We start from the raw sequence: 19,922 nt of genomic DNA on the forward strand, positions 1-19,922 counted from the left end.
AAAGAATTACTCAAATCGGACTACGGATGTCGGAGTAATCGGTGAACGTACATAAAAAAAAATAGCCTAACCCGAATACAGAACCTCCTCCTTCTATGAAATTGATGTCGGTTAACAAGCAGAAACATCTGCGAATGATGCTATTAAGATTTTCCGGCTATGGATGAGGTCTTGGTAGCTCAGATGGCAGAGCGCTGCAGTATCGATCCAGAAGCCGTGAGTTCAAGTCTCACCGTAATTTTTCCACTTTTATGTGCAACTTACGTTATACATAACTTTCTGGCACCTATTCGGCTTGGTGCACTTGGTCTCGTCGCAGGTCAGGTTGCGCACCCTCTGCGGGTACCACAGCGCCATGCCGAGCGCGACGTTCAGATTCACGTAGTGGCCATCATAATTATCCGACGCATACTAAAACATAATTATTTGTATTGTATTTTTTTCTTATTTAATTGTAATGCATGTTAATTATACGATGTAATATTTTGAAAAGATGTATCCCGCCGAGTTTGTTGCCGGTCCCATATTGGGATACCCTCCTCCAATTGAGGGGGGATTTAAATCTTCTCGAGGCAGGGGTGTAGGGTTGGAGCCGGTGTAGCTTTATTTGACGTTCAAGCGCATTGTAATATGCCTACTTGAATAAACTATCTTTTATCTTTATCTTATTCATTTCTCATGCTCTGAAAGTGGGTCATTGTTTATCTATGAAGTTTGCAGAAAGTGATACGTTTCTGCTCTAGGGCGTTATAGTTTCCAAACACGTACGTTTTCTTACGATATTTAAGCAATTAAAATTTGGTTTTAAATGAATTAGTTGTACAATTTCCATTCTGGTATTGAACTCCCCATTACACAAATACCAATATTTTTACCAAAGAGAATTTGAAATAGAGGCGGATTGTCTAAGTAAATTATGTAGCCACAGTAAATTCACTCCCATCTTTTGACAAAAGATTAAAACTGTTAGAACGCCATTTGACTTTGACCCTAATTATTTCACTGATATGTGTTAATTAGTCAAATATTGAAATTAACGCCATCTACCCGAGAGTAGGCCAAAGTTATGGTGCAATCATTTCGAGCGATGGCGCCATAACCTTTGGATACTAACACCGAAGAAGGTTATAGGAACTATAATAATATACTTACTATATTACGTTCACAGTTACATGGCACATTTGAAATCGCATGCTGAAAATTAATAGATGAGATAAAAGAGTTATTTTACTTAAAACAGGTGTGTCGGTAATATCGCTATATAGACATGAATATTTAGGTAGGTACAAGTGGTATTTACGAAGTATATAGTTACGGTGGTAGGGTGGTACCTAGTCTAAATTGAATACCTCAAATTAATATTTAGCAAAATAAAACTGACTCAAAAGTTGCTTGCGTAAATTGAACTCTGTCAAGTTGAAAAAGAGTCATAAGTTTTTTTCAGCCTAATATGGCCTACCCCTTTAGCCATGAAACAAAAAAGCTAGGACCTTTTTTGAAGTCCGTTAAAAAGATACCTACTGAAGTTATTTTGCAATTACAGATGTAGTGCATAATTGTTTTCCTTCGTATTTTCTCGGAAACGCTCGTATTTGTCATGCTACTTCAGTCAACCTCAGTACTTTTTGTACCGAGACTGACTGAAATAGTCAGACGACTGTACGTTCGTACGTTTCCGTGAAAACGATGGAAAATAATGATGCACTACATTTTTTTTTTGTACATTATACTGACATTAGACTGTTTTTTAACTTTAATATTCCCACTCTTCCTCGTCCTAGTTTCACCGGCGTTATTAAGCAGGATGATATCGTCCCTAATCATATTCGCGAAGTCGACTATGAACTCGGGCAGCGCCGCCCGGCGGTCAGTCTCCGGGGCGTAGTCAAGTGGGTAGTCAAGCCCGATTACGTAGTTGCGGAGGGCCACGTCTGACCGCTTGGCTGATACCCTCGGCAGCCAGGGTGGTATCGCAACCAATAAGCTGAGGCAGACTAGTGTGAAGACAAATGTTTTGAATACCTGAAAGAATTAATTTCATATTTGCTTACTCACTAACGCTACATCTAAACCTAAAACCTGACACATAAGTCAGGTTCTAGAGATAGACACCGAGTTATTTCATAAATGTGACTTCAATACAGATAATTATAAGTGCGAAAGTGTGTCTGTCTGGTACCTCTTCACGCTTAAACCGATGAACCGATTTAGTTGAAAGGCAGCAGGATTTAGATGTAGCAGGATAGCCTTTGAAAAATTGCCCCCAGCGCTTTTGGTTCGAAACTATAACCAAACGATGCCTTTTAAGAAGATAATACTTTGCACAAAGTTTCAACCCCCTCCGGCCCCCTGGGGGTCCACAATATCCGATAAACCCCAAAACTATTTTATTTTTTTCCTCCAAATCTATGTGACGGACGGATCCCTAATTTTGCTCAAATATTATTGGAACTAAAGGCCATTGTTGAAAAAAATTACAGCTCTCTATCTCATTGTGTTATAAAAAAAAAAATTGTAACACCCTGTATAATGACTTCCAGTCTTGGCACAATAACCATTTTTTTTAAATATGTACTAACGTCTTATCTACGTCATATCCAAAATTCATCCGCTTAGCAAGGGTGCAACACTGTGAAATAAATGTAAATGTACCATTAAAATATTTTTTTGACAGGATTTTTTTTTCTAAGGGGCAGGCCGTCTAAGACCCAGCCCAGTCAGCCAATTCTCCATACAAAGGCCAAAAAATGTTCGCGTAAAATATTATATTTTTTCGACTTTTTACTAATCAGTACACGATACGGATTATGTCCTTAAATGGATCCCCACAATTTTTATTACACCTTGTATATCACTACAAACTGGAGGGTATGTTATGTCAAATGAAAAAATAAACTGTAACACTTACTCGTATAAATACCAATAGTTTCATTCATATTTATATAACACCACCATTGCGTTCTGAAATCCAACACGAGGGGCATCTCGGCTGGCCGGTAGTTGTTTTTTACACATCAGGTACATTAGGTACCTAATACTTAACTCATAATGCCGCCTGTGTTACATAGTAAAAGTAGGTACTAAATGGTACATTTACATTTATTTCACAGTGTTGCAACCTTGCTAAGCGGATGAATTTTGGATATGACGTAGATAAGACGTTAGTACCTATTTAAAAAAAATATGGTTATTGTGCCAAGACTGGAAGTCATTATACAGGGTGTTACAATTTTTTTTTATAACGGAATGAGATAAAGAGCTGTAATTTTTTTCAACAATGGCCTTTAGTTCCAATAATATTTGAGCAAAATTGGGGATCCGTCCGTCTCATAGATTTGGAGGAAAAAATAAAATAGTTTTGGGGTTTATCTGATATTGTGGACCCCCAGGGGGTCGGAGGGGGTTGAAACTTTGTGCAAAGTATTATCTTATCTTCTTAAAAGGCATCGTTTGGTTATAGTTTCGAACCAAAAGCGCTGGGGGCAATTTTTCAAAGGCTATTCTGCTACACCCTTTGGTATAGAGATAGTTTGAGTCCCAAGAAAGGATATAGGATAGTTTATATCAAAGAAATCATCCAGGAGGCTTACGGTTGAGTTATGGGGAAACAATAACCGCTGAACCGATTTAGATGAATTTTGGAATGGAGATAGTTCGAGTTTTGGGAATGGCCATAGAATGGTTTTTATCCCCGAAATCATCTCGCGAGGGTGCAAAAAGAGGGGTGAAAGTTTGTTAAGGGAATCAGAACCCAACTTGTGCGATCTTGAAGGTATCCAAATAATTAGCACTATCAATCGTTTGGATTAAAACAAGCACTCCCGGAACACGATTTCACAAGTTCGCTTGATAGAAAATCGAACCGATTACTTACTTTTTACAAATTTTATATAGAACTATGCGACAAAAACTTACCATTTTAACTTAATCCTACCAAATCCTTGTGTCGACTGAGACTGGTCAAGAAGCGCACCTTGCTTATTATATACAGCCAATGATTGACAGCCTTATAAAGGATCCATTAGGGGCTGAACATTCACCGGCTAGACCCCACAGGTATTGATAACAATAGACTAACGCAGGGGCTCCCAAACTGTGCGCAGTCTCGAATTGGGGCGCCGTGAGGTAATCTTCCATACCATGTACCTATCTATTTCGAATAGCCTAGCTAGGTTAGGGCACCGAGACGCAATTTTAAACTTGCAAGTGCGCCGCGGACTGAAAAAGATTGGGAACCCCTGGACTAACGCGCTAAACAAAAGAGGGTGTCAGTCACATATGATTTTTTTTAATATAAATTTGCTAGAAGATTCGCCATTATGTGGAAGGTTACTAACATTGAAATCCTTCAATTTAGTCAATTTATTTTGGGATTTCTTTTTTAGAACGTACTAGATTCACAGTAAACAGTGCTACAGTATAGATAACATAATTATTCAGTAACCAGGAATAACCAGGATGCAATTTACCCGAGATTGGTCAACTACTGACGCTGGTGCGGAACTCCTAAAACACATCTTTAAGGCTTGGGAAAAAGCGTAGGATGCTGTTGGAATATTCGACATCGGATTGGACAATGTGAAAAAGCTCAAGGCGTTTAATAGTGGCACTTGCATACTATCCTCATAGTTAGACCAAGATAAGTTGGCAGCGATTTTGTAGTCCCTGGTGCAGACTTAATTATACGGCAAATGATGATGATGGAATTTCCTTTTGCAGAGTTGCTCCTTTTGACTCACAGATTGGTTTAGGAAGGGGAGCCAATCGAATTTTTGATGCAAAAGTGATTTTGATTTTTGGTACTGTCGGGATGAAAAGGTTTGGGTGATTTGTCCCATACAATCATAAATTTATGCAAGCACCTGTTTAGGCTTCTGCAATACGTTTGGTGACATTCTTGAGTAAATCAAAAGGAAGAAATCATTTAGGTGATTAAATCTTCAAAATACAAAATAATGTAAATATTGACCATACGCTGCTAATACGCCCCTTAAATCGGATTAGGTTGTGCACCGAGCATAAGCAATGTTAAAGAGTGTAAACAAATATATAGGTAGTAAAAGCTTTAGAATACGAAATAATGTAATTATTAGTCCATTTCCGTTTTTTTTCTTTTAATTTTCTCGATAATGACACCAAACTTAATGCAGAAATCTAAACAGGTGCTTTCATAACTTTATGATTGTATGGGACAAATCACACCCCACCCTTTCATCCATACCGCACCAAAAATCAAGGTGGCTCTCCTTCCTAAAATGATCTAAGGGTTCTAAGGACTCATTATGCTAAAAGGTATCTCATCATCATCAAACGCCGTAATTCTACCTATATTAAATAGCTGTAACACACATCGTTGTATACTATTCGGTGAGCTTGTGGTTGAAAGTAGGTCTACATTTTATTTTTTTTCTTCACATTTGTTAGAAATAAATATGCCATGTGTATACTTTTTATAACGAGGAATAGTAGGGCTATTTCATGAAATTATTATTTTTTGTGTATATATTAAAATAAGAAAAATATTGGCATTTATTCGGAAAAAAATAAAATTACATTTCGTTTTAAATGATTTATATGAAACCATATAAATTAAATATCAGAAATGAATTTAGTATCCTTGAGTTACACGAAAATGATACCAAACTTGACCAAATAGTAAAACTTTATTTTTTACAAATTTCGGGGGGCACCCCCCCTGAAGTCAAAATTTTGCATCAAAAATTCGATTGGCTCCCCTTCCTAAATCAATCTGTGAGTCAAAAGGAGCAACTCGGCAAAAGGAAATTCCATCATCATCATTTGCCGTAAATCGCACTTTTTTGTCGTGTGCGCCAGGGACTATTGATAGCCCAGGCGATGCAAGTGTTACTTAAACGTCAATATCTGGGTGACCGAGCTTCGCTCGGAAAACATATAAAAACTCGAAAATGCGCGTTTTCCCAAAGATAAGACCTAGCTCGATTTTTCGCCCCCAAAAACTCCCATATAGTAAAATTCATGGAAATCGTTAGAGCCGTTTCCGAGATCCCCGAAATATATATATATAAATAAATAAATATATAAATAAACAAGAATTGCTCGTTTAATAGCCCAGGCGATGCAAGTGTTACTTAAACGTCATAATCTCATAGAAGTTTGACGTTTAAAATAACACTTGCACAGTCTGGGCTATCGAAATCGCTGCCAACTTAGGTTGGTCTAACTCTAGGCTTAAAAGGACCGAATTAAATAAATAAATAAATAATATAAATATAGTTGGTCAAGCAAATTTTGTCAGGAGCAAAAGGCGGCAAATTTGTAAAATCGCGGGTTAGCAGCTCTACGTTTGAATTGTTCGACATTCGCGGGTCATTTATATCTTTCTGTGGAACTGCTTTGTTTACATTTCATCGTTGTTCGATGTACATTGCTGCTTTTTGTTCGTTCCCTATGGATACCATACTTTAGTTTGCTTTACATTGCTACTGACATATCCAGCTTGACTGACTTAGTTTGACGACCGGTCTGGCCTCGTGGGTAGTGAACTGTGAAGCCGATGGTCCCAGGTTCGAATCCCGGTAAGGGCATTTATTTGTGTGATGAACACACATATTTCTTCCCGAGTCATGGATGTTTTCTATGTACAGGGTGTAATCTAAAACGTGATACAAGATAATCAAACCTGAATCTTTTCATGATTTTGAACAACTTTTACTATGGGGTCAATTTTGTAATATAAAAAAAAAATTGAGCTGTTCCATAGAAATGGTCAAGGAGAGGTAGACAAAAATGTATGGCAAAGATTGTTTTTATTGTTAATTTACAAAGTTGACCCCATAGTAAAAGTTGTTCAAAATCATGAAAAGATTCAGGTTTGATTATCTTGTATCACGTTTTAGATTACATCCTGTATAAGTATGTATGTAGTTTTCTATAATATATAAGTATGTATATCGTCGCCTAGCACCCATAGTACAAGCTTTGCTTAGTTTGGGGCTAGGTTGATCTGTGTAAGGTAAGATGTCCCCTAATATTTATTTATTTAGTTAAACCCAACCAAACCTTGTACAAGAGTTCCTTCAGCTCGTGGAGGACGCTCTTGGCTTCGGCCAGCACCATTTTGACAGTTTTCTTGGATCCAGTGTCTTTAAGACAAAGGGGCTTGCCCCTGCTGCAGCACGGCGAATTAAGGGCTTTAGTCTTTCTTGATATTAGTCGACTGTATATTTTTTCCTGGGAAAAATATGGCTTGTTTTATACCAAGACGAACCAAGACAGGTTTTTCAACGTAGACGAAAGTGGAGGCCCTTTTCATACAAACGTAGTTCTCTGTCTCTGGTCTGGATATTAACATTATTGAAAATATTTTGACACAAACGGTTGTAGGTACATATATCAACCATAGCTATGCCCCTACGTTTGTTCTTTTTAAATGTTTTTTATTATTATAAGAGTTAGGAGCATTTAAAAATTTGTATGAAATCTGTTTTTCAGTTTTTCACTCTTAATTTTTACAAAATATTAATTAGGTAGGTACAAAATGGACAGGACCCTTAATGGCGTAACAATCCCGTGTGGTGACTGTACTACGTGTAGGACGAGGGTCTTCAGAAGAAACAAAAAAACCGGTTTAGCCATGAGTTGTACAGTCAGCAGCAGAAGTTGCTACGCGGGCCGGGTGTTCAAAATGATCTTGACGTGACTTTATTGTTAAGAGAATAAGAGCGTGTCAAGGTAATTTTGAACACCTCGCCCGCTTAGCAACTTCTGCTGCTGACTGTACTGAGACTGACTGAAATAGCATGACACTACGTACCTAGTAGCTACGTAGTACGTTTCCGTGAAAATACGAGGGGCAAACTGAAAGTGTTTAGAATAGAAAAAGCTGAAGTAATTAGGACGTTACTCTTTATTTTAATACGTGCTTTATCACAGAATAAATAATAGTACTAAGTACAGAAGACTTACTCTCTAACGAAACGCGTCTGTTACGATCAGCACAGATATGGCCGCTAGGTGGCGAGAGCGCGACGCGCGGCTTATGGCTTTCCCCAAAATTGGGGCCTAACGGATATACTTTTAGCTACCTGGCTACCTGTAGCAAAGCGACGAAATCGCGGAGTGAGCCACGCCTGGCTTTATCTCTTTCTGACCACGCGTACAAATTTTCATTAGGATAGTATTACCCTGAAGCGCACACAGCTCATTCTTCCAATGCCTTTTTTGTATGGCGATTTTAGGTCCTCGGAGGTTTTGTATGAAATTCATGAGGTACCCATCGGGATTCAAGCTTTTTTGACACAAAATAATTTAAGCAAGATTTTTTTAACAGTGTCATATGAATACTGAGGGATATCAAAAACTACTGATATTACAATTTTTTGCCAGTATTTTTTATTAACCGCACAATTGTGCGATGTAAACTTTTGACGTCACTCTTGAATGACATGCTTCTGTATGATCATCCGTTGAATAACTACAAAAGCGATTAAATGTGTAATTTAAAATATAAACAGACGTACAAGAACTAGGCTTCATTATGAAACTTTAACTGAAGCTTACTGTAACTCTGTTGTTGGCTGAGCCCACAACGAAAATCGTTATAAATAGTAATACGAACAAATTCTTAGGTCGAAATTGGAATAACGCTCGACGTACAATTTCCAAATTGCCATCAATCCTGAAACACAGATAACGACCAAATTGCATATACCTCAAAAAAAGTATAAAGAATTATATTTTCATAAATAATATGCCTCTTTTTGTTATAAGTATGATCTCTAAGTAGCCTTTTCTAAGAACTTTCAGAGTTGCCTACGTACGATGGAGATTAGTTATGCACTATACATCTGTACGATACGAGATTAAAACACGATCGAAGGAAATGTTTTAAATCGACACGAGTTGCGAATTACCTATTCGTACGTGTACCTATCGTACAACGTTTTACAGTATATATCAGTGGCGGCGCGTCAAACATATCCATAGGCAAGCCGGGGCTAAATTGGCTTACATATTTCCTTTACAACTCTGCTCAAACGTCCAAAAACAGGCAAGCCCGGTGGGAATCGGCTTTTATGGAAGCGCGCCACTGGTATAGTTTGTAGCTTTCTAGTAGACCCCGAAGGCTTATCCTATTGTCTATTGTTCAGTAAAACTGCACGTGCTACTTACCTGCAAAAAAGGGTCCTAATTATTCTATTTGGCACCTGAGCGCGGGCTAGTCCAACGCTCAAAAAACCAGTGTAGGTGCGCTCTCCGATAACGCGCCTTTGTTACGCATCTCGATGACACATTTTAGACTGGTTCTGTAGCGTTCGACTCGCCGGCACTCAGTAACCGAAGTACCGATTTTTTATGCAGGTGGTTGTGGCACGTGGCACGAGCGGTTTTTCTTAACAATAGACAATAGGATTAATAGCCTTCGGGGTCTATTAGAAAGCTACAAACTATATATATGGCACTAGTTCGGGAAATTAGCACCATATGTACTGTAATAGTAGTTTATGCAACAGTGATATAATAAGGGTTCTTCTACTACGTCTCGTTTTGTAACTTCGACCCTTGAATTTTAAGAACCAATTATGAGCTGTTGCATACATTACTTTTTCTATGACAGCTGCAGCAAAAAAAAAAAATAAACAAAAAAAAAAAAAAAGTTATTATTAAAAAAAAGAGTTATTATTAAAAAAAAAGAATTATTATTTAAAAAAAATTGAGTTATTATTTAAAAAAAAAAGAGTTATTATTGTAAATGAAAACATACCTCTTTCAATCAAGATGATCGGAACTTGTATCTTTAAAAAAAATAAAGCAGTTGTATTATACTCATAAGATAACTGCTAGCAGTCATCTTATGAGCCTATAGACAAAGCATTCAAATGACATTGCTTTAGATATCACTGTCAGTCATTTAATTGACACATTTAAGTGCTGCCAGCCTATTATGGATAGCTTTATCCATCTTTATCCACGTGATAAAATAACTGTCACTGTTTAACACCGTGGGAAAGAAAGTGACGGACACCGTTTTATCACGCTGTCACGTAGACAAGAACGACCATCATATCCGTACTGGAGTAGAAAAAGAGTATTTGTATTGTATTGTAATGTTAGGTAGTATTATTTTACAGAACTAACGATCTTCTCCTTCTGCAGTTGAACAAGTTTGTGATCCAGCTCGGTGGTATACTTCTGCATGTCCTCGTTTGAGCTGGAGCATTGGACAAGTTCTAGAAACTTCCTGATCTTGGAGGCAGTTTCGTCGTTCGAGCGATGGAGGGACTCCAGAAGGTCGTTTGGACACTTGTAGTCATTGTTTGTGAGACGGGTGGAGATTTCTGATAGATTTTTTTCCTGAAATGAATAATAAAAATATATTTTATCTCCGTAAATTCAATCATGCCGTTTTTAGGGTTCCGTAGTCAACTAGGAATCCTTATACTTTCACCATGTCCTCCTGTCTGTCTGTCCGTCTGTCTGTTCGAGGCTTTTCTCCGTGATAGTTAGTGCTAGAAAGCTGCAATTCGGCATGGATGTGTAAATCAATAAATCCGACAAAGTCGTACAATAGATGATGCCTATGAACTCCTGTAGGGCTAAGATGGCCGGCTCTTTATAATTTGTCACCAAGGCTGTCACGTTCTAACAAATATGTAAGTGCGAAAGTGACGCATAGCATGACAGGAAAATAATAAATGCGACAGTGATAGCTGGTCTGAAGCCCCAGAGGTGTCACCTTCCTCACCAGATCAGCTAGGATCCCCCGCAGCACGTTGTCCACGTACACCCGGAGCCGCAGGTCCGGCAGCCGCGCGGTCAGCTGCAGCACCGGGCACGTCAGCTCCAGGTGCCCCGACACGTGGCTGTTCCAGCGGATGGGCCTGCCGCCCGTGTAATGCAGTTTCTTCTGTTCTGATGAGTCGAGCATGTAAAGGGGCCCACAGATTACCAGTTCGCCAGACGATATCAGCCTGTCAGTTGTTCGGAACTGTCACTTTTTACGTTTAACTGATAGGCCGATATCCCCCGGCCAACTGGTAATCTGTGGGCCCCTTTAGATTCACGCCAGAAAAGGGAGTAGGCGCGTCTCCCAACAGTCAACAGAAATTATTTTAAGAGTCACACGAATGTTTCAAGTGCAGTGCCAAGTGGTTTTTGCGGAGTATTTCTATTAGAGAAAAGTTTGTTGATTTTTAACCATTGTAGTAAAAAAAAGAGATACACTCACTTATGTCAGACGTCACTCTCTCAAATTCGTCAGAATCTGTAAAAATTAAATAAAAATTTAAATTAACAAAACCAAAGTAGTCGAAAGTAATATGTATATACTTAGTACCTACTTAGCAACCCGGCTTCGCACGGGTTAAATAAAACCTGAACAAATTATACACCTAAACCTTCCTCAAGATGAAGAATCTATTGATAGGTGAAAACCGCATGAAAATACGTTCAATAGTTTGAGTTTATCGCGAACATACAGACAGAGTGACGCGGCGGGGACTGTGTCTTATTTAGGTGTAGTGATATTTGCCTTGGCCAAAGGGGCTGCTAAAAGGGATCTCTCCAGCGGTGATCGCAATCCCACACGAGGTTCCCGATAAGCTCTTATCCAGCATGGACACTTCGAAGATAGGACAGAACATGATGAAGTTCTCGATGATCCACTCCTGTCAAATAAAATAAAGGATTTAGATTTATAGCACCATGTAGCCTTTCTAGCGTTTGACAAATTCTGGCCTTTCTGGTTGAAGAACTCTTCCGGTTGGCTTTGTAGTAGTCAGAAAAAAAGGATTCGTCAAGGGTACAGAGAAGAGTGATAGAAATAGCTGATAAGGTAAAAAAATTAGCTAGGTACATGTAAAAGGCAACCACCAAAGTTCATATTTTTGTAGTTTGGAATAATTGGTCCAATGCCGTTGTCAATATTATTTCTCTAGAAGGATTATTATTATTTCTCTCTCTTTATTTCTTTTCCAGTCAGATCACTACTAATATGCCGACGAATAGTTCCCTAAATTGCACAACTTCAATTCCTGCAAAACTTTTCCAAATGTTTTGGGGAGCTTTCTTAATATTAGGAACCTTTGAAACTTGCTCGTCAGATCTCACCGTATCCAGCGACCCAGCGTTCACCGGTTCCACATGCACCGTCCTGAGACCCTGCTTGTAATATGGGACTATGGTCTTCATGGCAACCAGCAGCGCGCCGCGGTGGAACGGCCCGTCGTCAGACTCGCGCCACGGCCCGTACATGTGGAGGAGGGATGGCCCGAATGTGGGGAGGAATCCTGCCAATGATTTTAACCTTTTGGACGCCAATGACCGATATATAAACACCGCAGGTCCAACGCCAAAGACGTATTAATCGGTCATAGACCACAGAGCAACATAGACCTAGGTGCGTATGCATAAAGTTCAATTTCAGTTTTGACACTTTGGTGACGTGGCGTCTGAAAGACAGCTTTTGTGTTTGACACGGCGTCGAAAAGGTTAAGAATATTCACCGACTTTTTGTAAGGGAAAAAGAAGGTCTTATGTATCATACTGTCGATAACGGCGACATAGAAGTAGGTACCTAGTACCAAGGATGACCAGGGAGACCCTATCCTTATAATTAGGAATACCTAGATATGACGATCTTCATGGCTAACCAAAAGAAACAAACCGGACGGCCCGAACGTGGGTATATCTTGAAAAATTTAATCCTTGTAAGTAAGTCAACTTGTTTTTAGTACGTTAGATTTTATGTTATGCCTGTCGCTCGATTAAAATTACTAGTCAAATTTTTCTTTTCAAACACGCAGCCCATATTCGAACAGCTAAATGTTTATCTCACCGTTCTCCCCGCCATGCGATATTTCCGACAGCTTCAGCCTCGTACTTGCCAGAACCTTCGACCCCACGTTAACAGAGCACACATCCAGCTGGATTATGTCGCACACGTTCGGAAACATCTCGACCAGGGATATGCGCTGGATGTACACTGGGTTGTTGGTGCGGTACTGCGGGCAAGTCTCACCCTTTGGGCGAGCAATGTAAAGTGAACAAGAATCGGACCGCCATACGATCGAACTTTAAAACGTGGTAGCCGTGCAGGTTGTTGGCGATTATTAGAAACGAAATGAATTTGGTACAAACACCCCATCATGACCCGATTGCAAAGTGGGTCACAGGTAAACAATAAATCATTGATATCTAATACTTATCATCAATTTTTCATTTATGTATGACCTAAATAGGAAGCTTAAGTTTAGTGGCTTATTAGTTGTTAAAAGGCATTTATAATCAATAAAGTTTCCATGTTTCCTAATGATATGTTAGATGAAAACAACAGTAATTTACCACTGTCATGGTAACAGAATGAATAACATTTCCTGGCCAAAGTGGAGCAAATGTCCGGGCATGTGTTAGAGCTACAGGGCACGTTTATGCGCGTTAGATCGTCACTTGGTAGCAGACTGTCTACTATTCACTCTTACATACCAGCAGGTCACAGAAGGCTAGTCTCACGCACGTGCTCGGCGGGTTTCCTAAAATGTCCGGGCGTATGTGAGAGCTACAGGGAACGTTGTATGCGCGGTAGATCGTCACTTGGTAGCAGGCTGGTTGCTGTTCGGAACCGCAAAGTAGTAACATGTTGCTGAAATAAGCCGGTATTCAGTTTTGATTATTACTCTTAATTATCAATAAATCATGGAGTAATTAACTTCCAATGCTTGTGGGAAAATCTTGGGACTTACATCGTAGAAAACATATTACGGAATACATTTGTGACTGATACACATAACAGTTACTTTAAGGTCCTTCAAATCATTGGATATAATAACTGAACTCTGGTACCATAGCAAAGACATACCGAGATCCGACCGATGGTCATATAAGAGAAATAATATAGGAATAGTTAATTAACTGTACCTATTAACGATGCATTGGTACTTAGTTGAGGGCCTAACGCTAACTTCGAAAATCGAAATATTTTTCTGGTATGGAAATTTCCATTTTCTAATAAATTTCGTTTTTTCACAAAACCTGTGTCAAGAAAATGATAGCAAACTCACTCCTCTATTCTCTCTTGGAAGCACATCGCATTTAACACTTCAGCGCGGACCGAAATGGAGATGTCCACTTTCAGGTAGCCGACTGGGTCCTTCTTTGCATCGGTAGGCAGGGTCAGCTGTACCCACTTGTGAGTAATCGTGTGGTCTGTAAGGTGAAAAATGGAAGGCGGGTTTACCAACCCTTTTTTTTGCCTTAACGGGAACATGCGGGTGATGGCCGGTTTACCAACCATGAGCCATGTTTCTTGGTAAATTATAATAATTCCTGTGTCATGTTTGGTGTACATATACTGTACGTAAGTAAGTGACATTATAAATTAAAATAAATATAAAAACCTAATCCTACTATTATTATTGGAGGACTGAAGTAAAAACATTACCTACAAATCTAATCTCAAAGTTTCCATGAAAAGCTCTGCTATGTTTTTTTTTCCATATTTCTGGTTTTAAACGTTTCTAAAATGCGAGATTTTGCTTTCCACACGAATATATATCGGAAAAAGACATTCGCGCTGGCGTATAGAGAGAGAGCAGCACATATATCTAGCTAGAACACAAGATAGGTATAGATGGTCAAGCAAATCTTGTCAGTAAAAAAAGGCGCGAAATTCAAATTTTCTATGGGACGATATCCCGTCGCGCCTACATTTTTCAAATTTTCCGCCTTTTTCTACTGACAAGATCTGTTTGACCAAGTATAATACAATGTCTGATCTTACGTGGATGCCTCCACAGATGCCACAGGTCCACTCCAGCTTCCCCCAACATGCGAGGGATGCCACCAAATGGCTCAATTACGGTGAACCATAGACATTTGCGTTTCATTTCGGCGGCATTCGTGAACAGCTCGAAAACGAAGTTCTGTAGACAAAATTCAATATTTTAAGATGTGCATGGTTAAAGAAAACTTGTGGTTTTTATAATAAATTTTTCACGTTTTAATCAAGGGCGAATGCCACGAAAAAATCAATGCAAATTAGATATTTGCAAGGGTAGATTCCAGCTAAACCCGTAAAATGTTAAAGTTCGCTCGATAGAAAATAAACAATTTTCTTTTATTTTCAATTGTAGGTATATTGTCACCCTGCATACAGTGCATACCACTAACCCATACGTCCATAGTACTATTATTTTAGTATAAAACAGCTAGTGATTGAGCCTACAGACGGATCTGACGAGCAACATTTTACACAGAACTATATTTTCAGATTTTATAAGTAATTGAGATAAAAATTACAAATCCGCGAACCGGCCATATCTTTTGTCACAAGTTTCATGCAGCGCGCCATACCTTTTGTTTCCTTCTAATTTCCTGGCACTATGCCCCTCATAGGAGGGTGTATACATTACCTCTCTATAATACGGCACTCTCGTATTTTCTTTTACTCCAGTCCGATATTTCACTTCGTCTAAAGCGATAACCACGTAAGAAGAGGGCTGGTGCGGGTAAGCGAATATTAGTTTCTTGCCTTCGAGGACACTCACGCTTACCTGAAATATTGTGATACAAATGTATTACAGAATAGCTTAGAATAAATTTAAAAGTGGAAAAATTACTGTCGTGGCTGAGACTTGAACTCACGGCCTCTGGATCTCTGAGTTCAAGTCTCACCCAAGACAGTAATTTTTCCACTTTTAAATTTATTCTTACAACAAATCCTATTTTGTTATGGGACAAAATAAAAATTTATACAACCAATAATATTTATTTATTACTAGTGGCTCTGTGAACTGCAGCCCTTGCGAGGCTCGTGGCTCCACCATTATGAAATATCTTTAAAAGCCTACCGAAAAAAATACCTTTAAAATTATCTAATTTACTCACAAAATTTGACGAGCCAATTACTGGGATTAGTTGTCAAGCGGACCCCAGGCTCCCATGAGCCGTGGCAAAATGCCGGGACAACGCGAGGAAGATGATGACTCACAAAATTTGACGAGAATCGGACTAGAACAGCCGGATATACGGATATTTTTAAATCCTTACGAGAGACGGGAGACAAGAGACAAGACACATATCTGTGATCTGTGATCGATCCGGCAAGAAAAGCCGATCGGCCAATGATCTATACAGTCATTGCGGTCGATGTAGGCTGTAGGCTGTAGACTATACTTTCTCAAAATACCTCTTTAGTCGCTGCAACTATTGCAAAGGTGCTGTGGTCAATGATGATGACGATGGGAGACGGGACACCGATTGCGTGACGTATGCGTGTACGTGCACACTGCACGGCTCCAACATTCTAGCGCACACGCAAGTGCACGTCCATCACGCACACAGTGCGCTCAGAGCGCTCAATAAGGCGTAATTAGAGTGACAGAGAAAAATGCCCGCAATTTGCGAAATTTGGTTTTTGCGGTAGCCCCTCTGGCCTTTAAGAAATACTAGCGACCCACCCCGGCTTCGCACGGGTTAACGACTTATACATAAACCTTCCTCTTGAAAACCGCATCAAAATCCGTTGCGTAGTTTTAAAGATCTAAGCATACATACAGACATTATGTAGTGATACTATGCGCCCGCGCACCGACACCCAGACGTCTCCACAGCAAGGGGGACAACCAAAAGTGAACCAAGTATCTGGATAGCCCCGAGTCGAATGAATGAATCTTGGTTTTTAACATTTACTAACAATACGAACTTTGTGGGTTTCCTTCGACACTCCCTTTTGAGGGGGGGGGGGGTGTGAGTGGCCTCGTCCGCTGTCTAGCTGCGGAGGCTGTGTCGGGTCGCGCTCCACCAGGTCGATCGCGCGTCGTTTTGAGGACGGCTGTGTATCTGGTGGGTCAATACGAACTTACTTGAAAGTTACGTGATATGTCGTTAACGTGAGGATCACGTCCTGATTTCATCTTCACCGTGGATCTATTCTTGTGCCAATAGTTGTCCAACCATCTGCCTCTAGTTGTCATTGTTGTTAGTCTTCAGCAAGCTTTACTTGCCCTAGGTACCTATTAATCTGAAATCGTATTCAGTTTATAACGCTCATACCTATAACAATGTATGATAATACTATTACTTATTCTGTGACAATGTCCTGGCGATAGTACTCATACGATATTGAATGTATGTAGGTATACTTATTTTGAATACGGAGGCTAGTGTTGAGATATGTTTGGTTATCTATATTTACTGTATTTTGTCAACATGAGAAACAATCATAATTTTAGTTGTTCATAGTTTGTCTTTTTATATGCCAACTATCATACATAATTATTGTAGATATTTACCTACTAGTACACTAATGAAAATTTCACTGATATAATAACCACTTAGAAAATAATTAGGTACGCTTTATAAATAATTACATATAAACAACTACCAGTATATATTATATAAGTTATACTGTATGAAAACCACTAAAACCACCACTTTTATGTCACTATGACTCTTCTACCAAAGAATGACCCAAGAAAGAATGACCAAAGAGCATATAGGAAAAAATAGTAGTTTATGCAACAGTGATATAATAAGGGTTCTTAAAATTCAAGGGTCGAAGTTACAAAACGAGACGTAGTCGAGTTTTGTAAAAAAAGACCCGAGAATTTTAAGAACCAATTATGAGCTGTTGCATACATTACTTTTTCTATGACAGCTGCAGCAAAAAAAAAAAAAAAAAATTATTATTAAAAAAAAAGAGTTATTATTAAAAAAAAAAAGAGTTATTATTAAAAAAAAAGAGTTATTATTAAAAAAAAAGAGTTATTATTTAAAAGAAATTGAGTTATTATTTAAAAAAAAAAGAGTTATTATTGTAAATGAAAACATACCTCTTTCAATCAAGATGATCGGAACTTGTATCTTTAAAAAAAATAAAGCAGTTGTATTATACTCATAAGATGACTGCTAGCAGTCATCTTATGAGCCTATAGACAAAGCATTCAAATGACATTGCTTTAGATATCACTGTCAGTCATTTAATTGACACATTTAAGTGCTGGAGTAGAAAAAACACTATAGAAAACATAGAATAGAATAAGAGAACACTATGTTTACTATTGTCAGAGTATACTGGTATAAGGTCAAATATGGGTCAAACTGTATTTGCAGCATTTGCAGTTAGGTTTTATATAAATTTTAAATCTATGGTCTAACTAGTCAAACATGTGTCAAAATATGGTCAAAACCATGTCAAAACACTTAGTACCTATATTTTTAACTTGTGTTTTGTTCAAAGAAAATAAACATCAACATGAACACCTACTTACAAAAGTCGGATTTCGATTACCCGACTGCTAAAATGGAGGTATGTCTTGAAGAAATAGTTTTCGAACACAGACCAACCCTTCCTTTGTTTTCTAATGAGCGAGCGCCAAGCGAGCGCAGCGTGAGGCCCATTCATATTGTAGTTAATCTGCGGATTAGCTGTGGTTTTCACAGATTTTCACATTGAAATACGGAAGGCTAGGATTTTTAAACTCTAAAACTATGTAGGTAGTTCCATAAGCTACTCATAATGGTATCTAATACCTTTAAACGAGCAATTCTCGTTTATTTATATCTATCTATCTAATACCTTCAAACGAGCAATTCTTGTTTATATATATAAATATATATATATGTCGGCGAAGGATGGTCCTAATGGCGGTGGGCGCGTGGGGGTAGTACCTAGATGTATTACTTCACAGCCAAAATAGTAGGTATGCTACCTACGCATGAAATAAACATTCGGACTCATTAACCATACTAGTGCCTACTATTATTTCAGTACTAAATAATAAAAATAACTAAACATCTTACGATGGAATCGGACTTCAATAAAAATAAAAAGATCACATGAAATCGTTCAAATCTTTATTTAAGTCAAACTAAACCGGTTCCAACCCTACACCTCTGACCCGAGAAAATTTAACCCGGCAACAAACTCGGCGGGACACATCTTTTCAAAACAACACATAGGTTCTTTATTTTACAAAAGTAAGCTTCTAATGGCACATAAAAAATCAAAATAACACTTGGAATAAAACACTTAGCTAAACGGTTAAACAACGTGAGAATCTATAAGCTTTCAGAATAATCCTTCAGGTGTAAGCCTTCAGGAACGTAGCGAATTAGGCACGAGCTTGGCTAACGTCCGATCTCTAGCGCGGTCCGATCAAGAAGAAGGAAGCCAGTCCCAGCGGCGGAGCCAACCGCTCCCGCCTCCAATTCAAGTTGGTAAACCTGCCTGACCAGTCTACCAACATAACGACAAAAATGCCTGCTCGTGCCTACGTTCACTCAAGATACGCCTCTTGACGTTCCAAAGCCTTCTACCTGTCATTTTCGTTCAACAATACACCAATAGATGGCGGATTATACTCTCTGCGCAACTTTAGGATTCCGTTACAAGCAAATAATATGTAGCCAAACATTGCTAATCGATTTTATACAGGCGTTTAAAGCTATGAACTGTAACACTGCAATACGTCCTTCTGGTGTCTCGCTCCGACACGGCCGTCCTGCGTTACACACGTCCTCGTGTGTGGGTGTATGCATTTGATACTGAAACAAAACATACAGTACAGTATCTAATCGCTCGGTCATTCCTGACCAACAATTTGGGTCTCACTCAAATTACTATTAAAATCAAACTTTGTTTTCAATTAAACCAGAAAAAATAATTGTTCTAAATTACTTTAACAATCCTCAATTCTCTAGTCAAAAATAGTCCATCGAGCAACGACTAAATAAAAATACTCGTCAGTAATCATCGCCGCTATCTAACGGATACACTCCAATAATCATCGCCTCCATCTGGCGGATACTCTCAAATTTATGTGAAAACAGAACAATCCCAAACATCAAAAACACAAATCACAACAGCTCTAATTCATTGCTCGACAGTATCACTAGTATCACTACTATTGTCGTCAAACTCGTCAATATCAATTTACGGGGAA

At 38.7% G+C, this 19,922-nt stretch overlaps 1 protein-coding gene across 1 annotated transcript in view; it reads right to left on the bottom strand.

Annotated features, from left to right (window-relative positions):
* The window catches only part of LOC134661742 (otoferlin-like), a 49,563-nt gene extending 32,611 nt beyond the window's left edge, over window positions 1–16,952 (bottom strand). The window contains exons 1-12 of the mRNA XM_063517923.1: window positions 16,842–16,952; window positions 15,390–15,530; window positions 14,759–14,900; window positions 14,040–14,184; window positions 13,465–13,621; window positions 12,818–13,001; window positions 12,091–12,269; window positions 11,513–11,648; window positions 11,210–11,245; window positions 10,727–10,914; window positions 10,120–10,335; window positions 7,042–7,212 (exon numbers count right to left, since the gene is read on the bottom strand). Coding sequence (XP_063373993.1) covers window positions 7,042–7,212; window positions 10,120–10,335; window positions 10,727–10,914; window positions 11,210–11,245; window positions 11,513–11,648; window positions 12,091–12,269; window positions 12,818–13,001; window positions 13,465–13,621; window positions 14,040–14,184; window positions 14,759–14,900; window positions 15,390–15,530; window positions 16,842–16,952 — 1,806 coding nt within the window. The remainder of the gene's footprint in view (window positions 1–7,041; window positions 7,213–10,119; window positions 10,336–10,726; window positions 10,915–11,209; window positions 11,246–11,512; window positions 11,649–12,090; window positions 12,270–12,817; window positions 13,002–13,464; window positions 13,622–14,039; window positions 14,185–14,758; window positions 14,901–15,389; window positions 15,531–16,841) is intronic.
* Window positions 16,953–19,922: the final 2,970 nt, after the last annotated feature.

The sequence above is a fragment of the Cydia amplana genome, chromosome Z (assembly GCF_948474715.1).
Source record: "Cydia amplana chromosome Z, ilCydAmpl1.1, whole genome shotgun sequence".
Classification (NCBI taxonomy): domain Eukaryota; kingdom Metazoa; phylum Arthropoda; class Insecta; order Lepidoptera; family Tortricidae; genus Cydia; species Cydia amplana.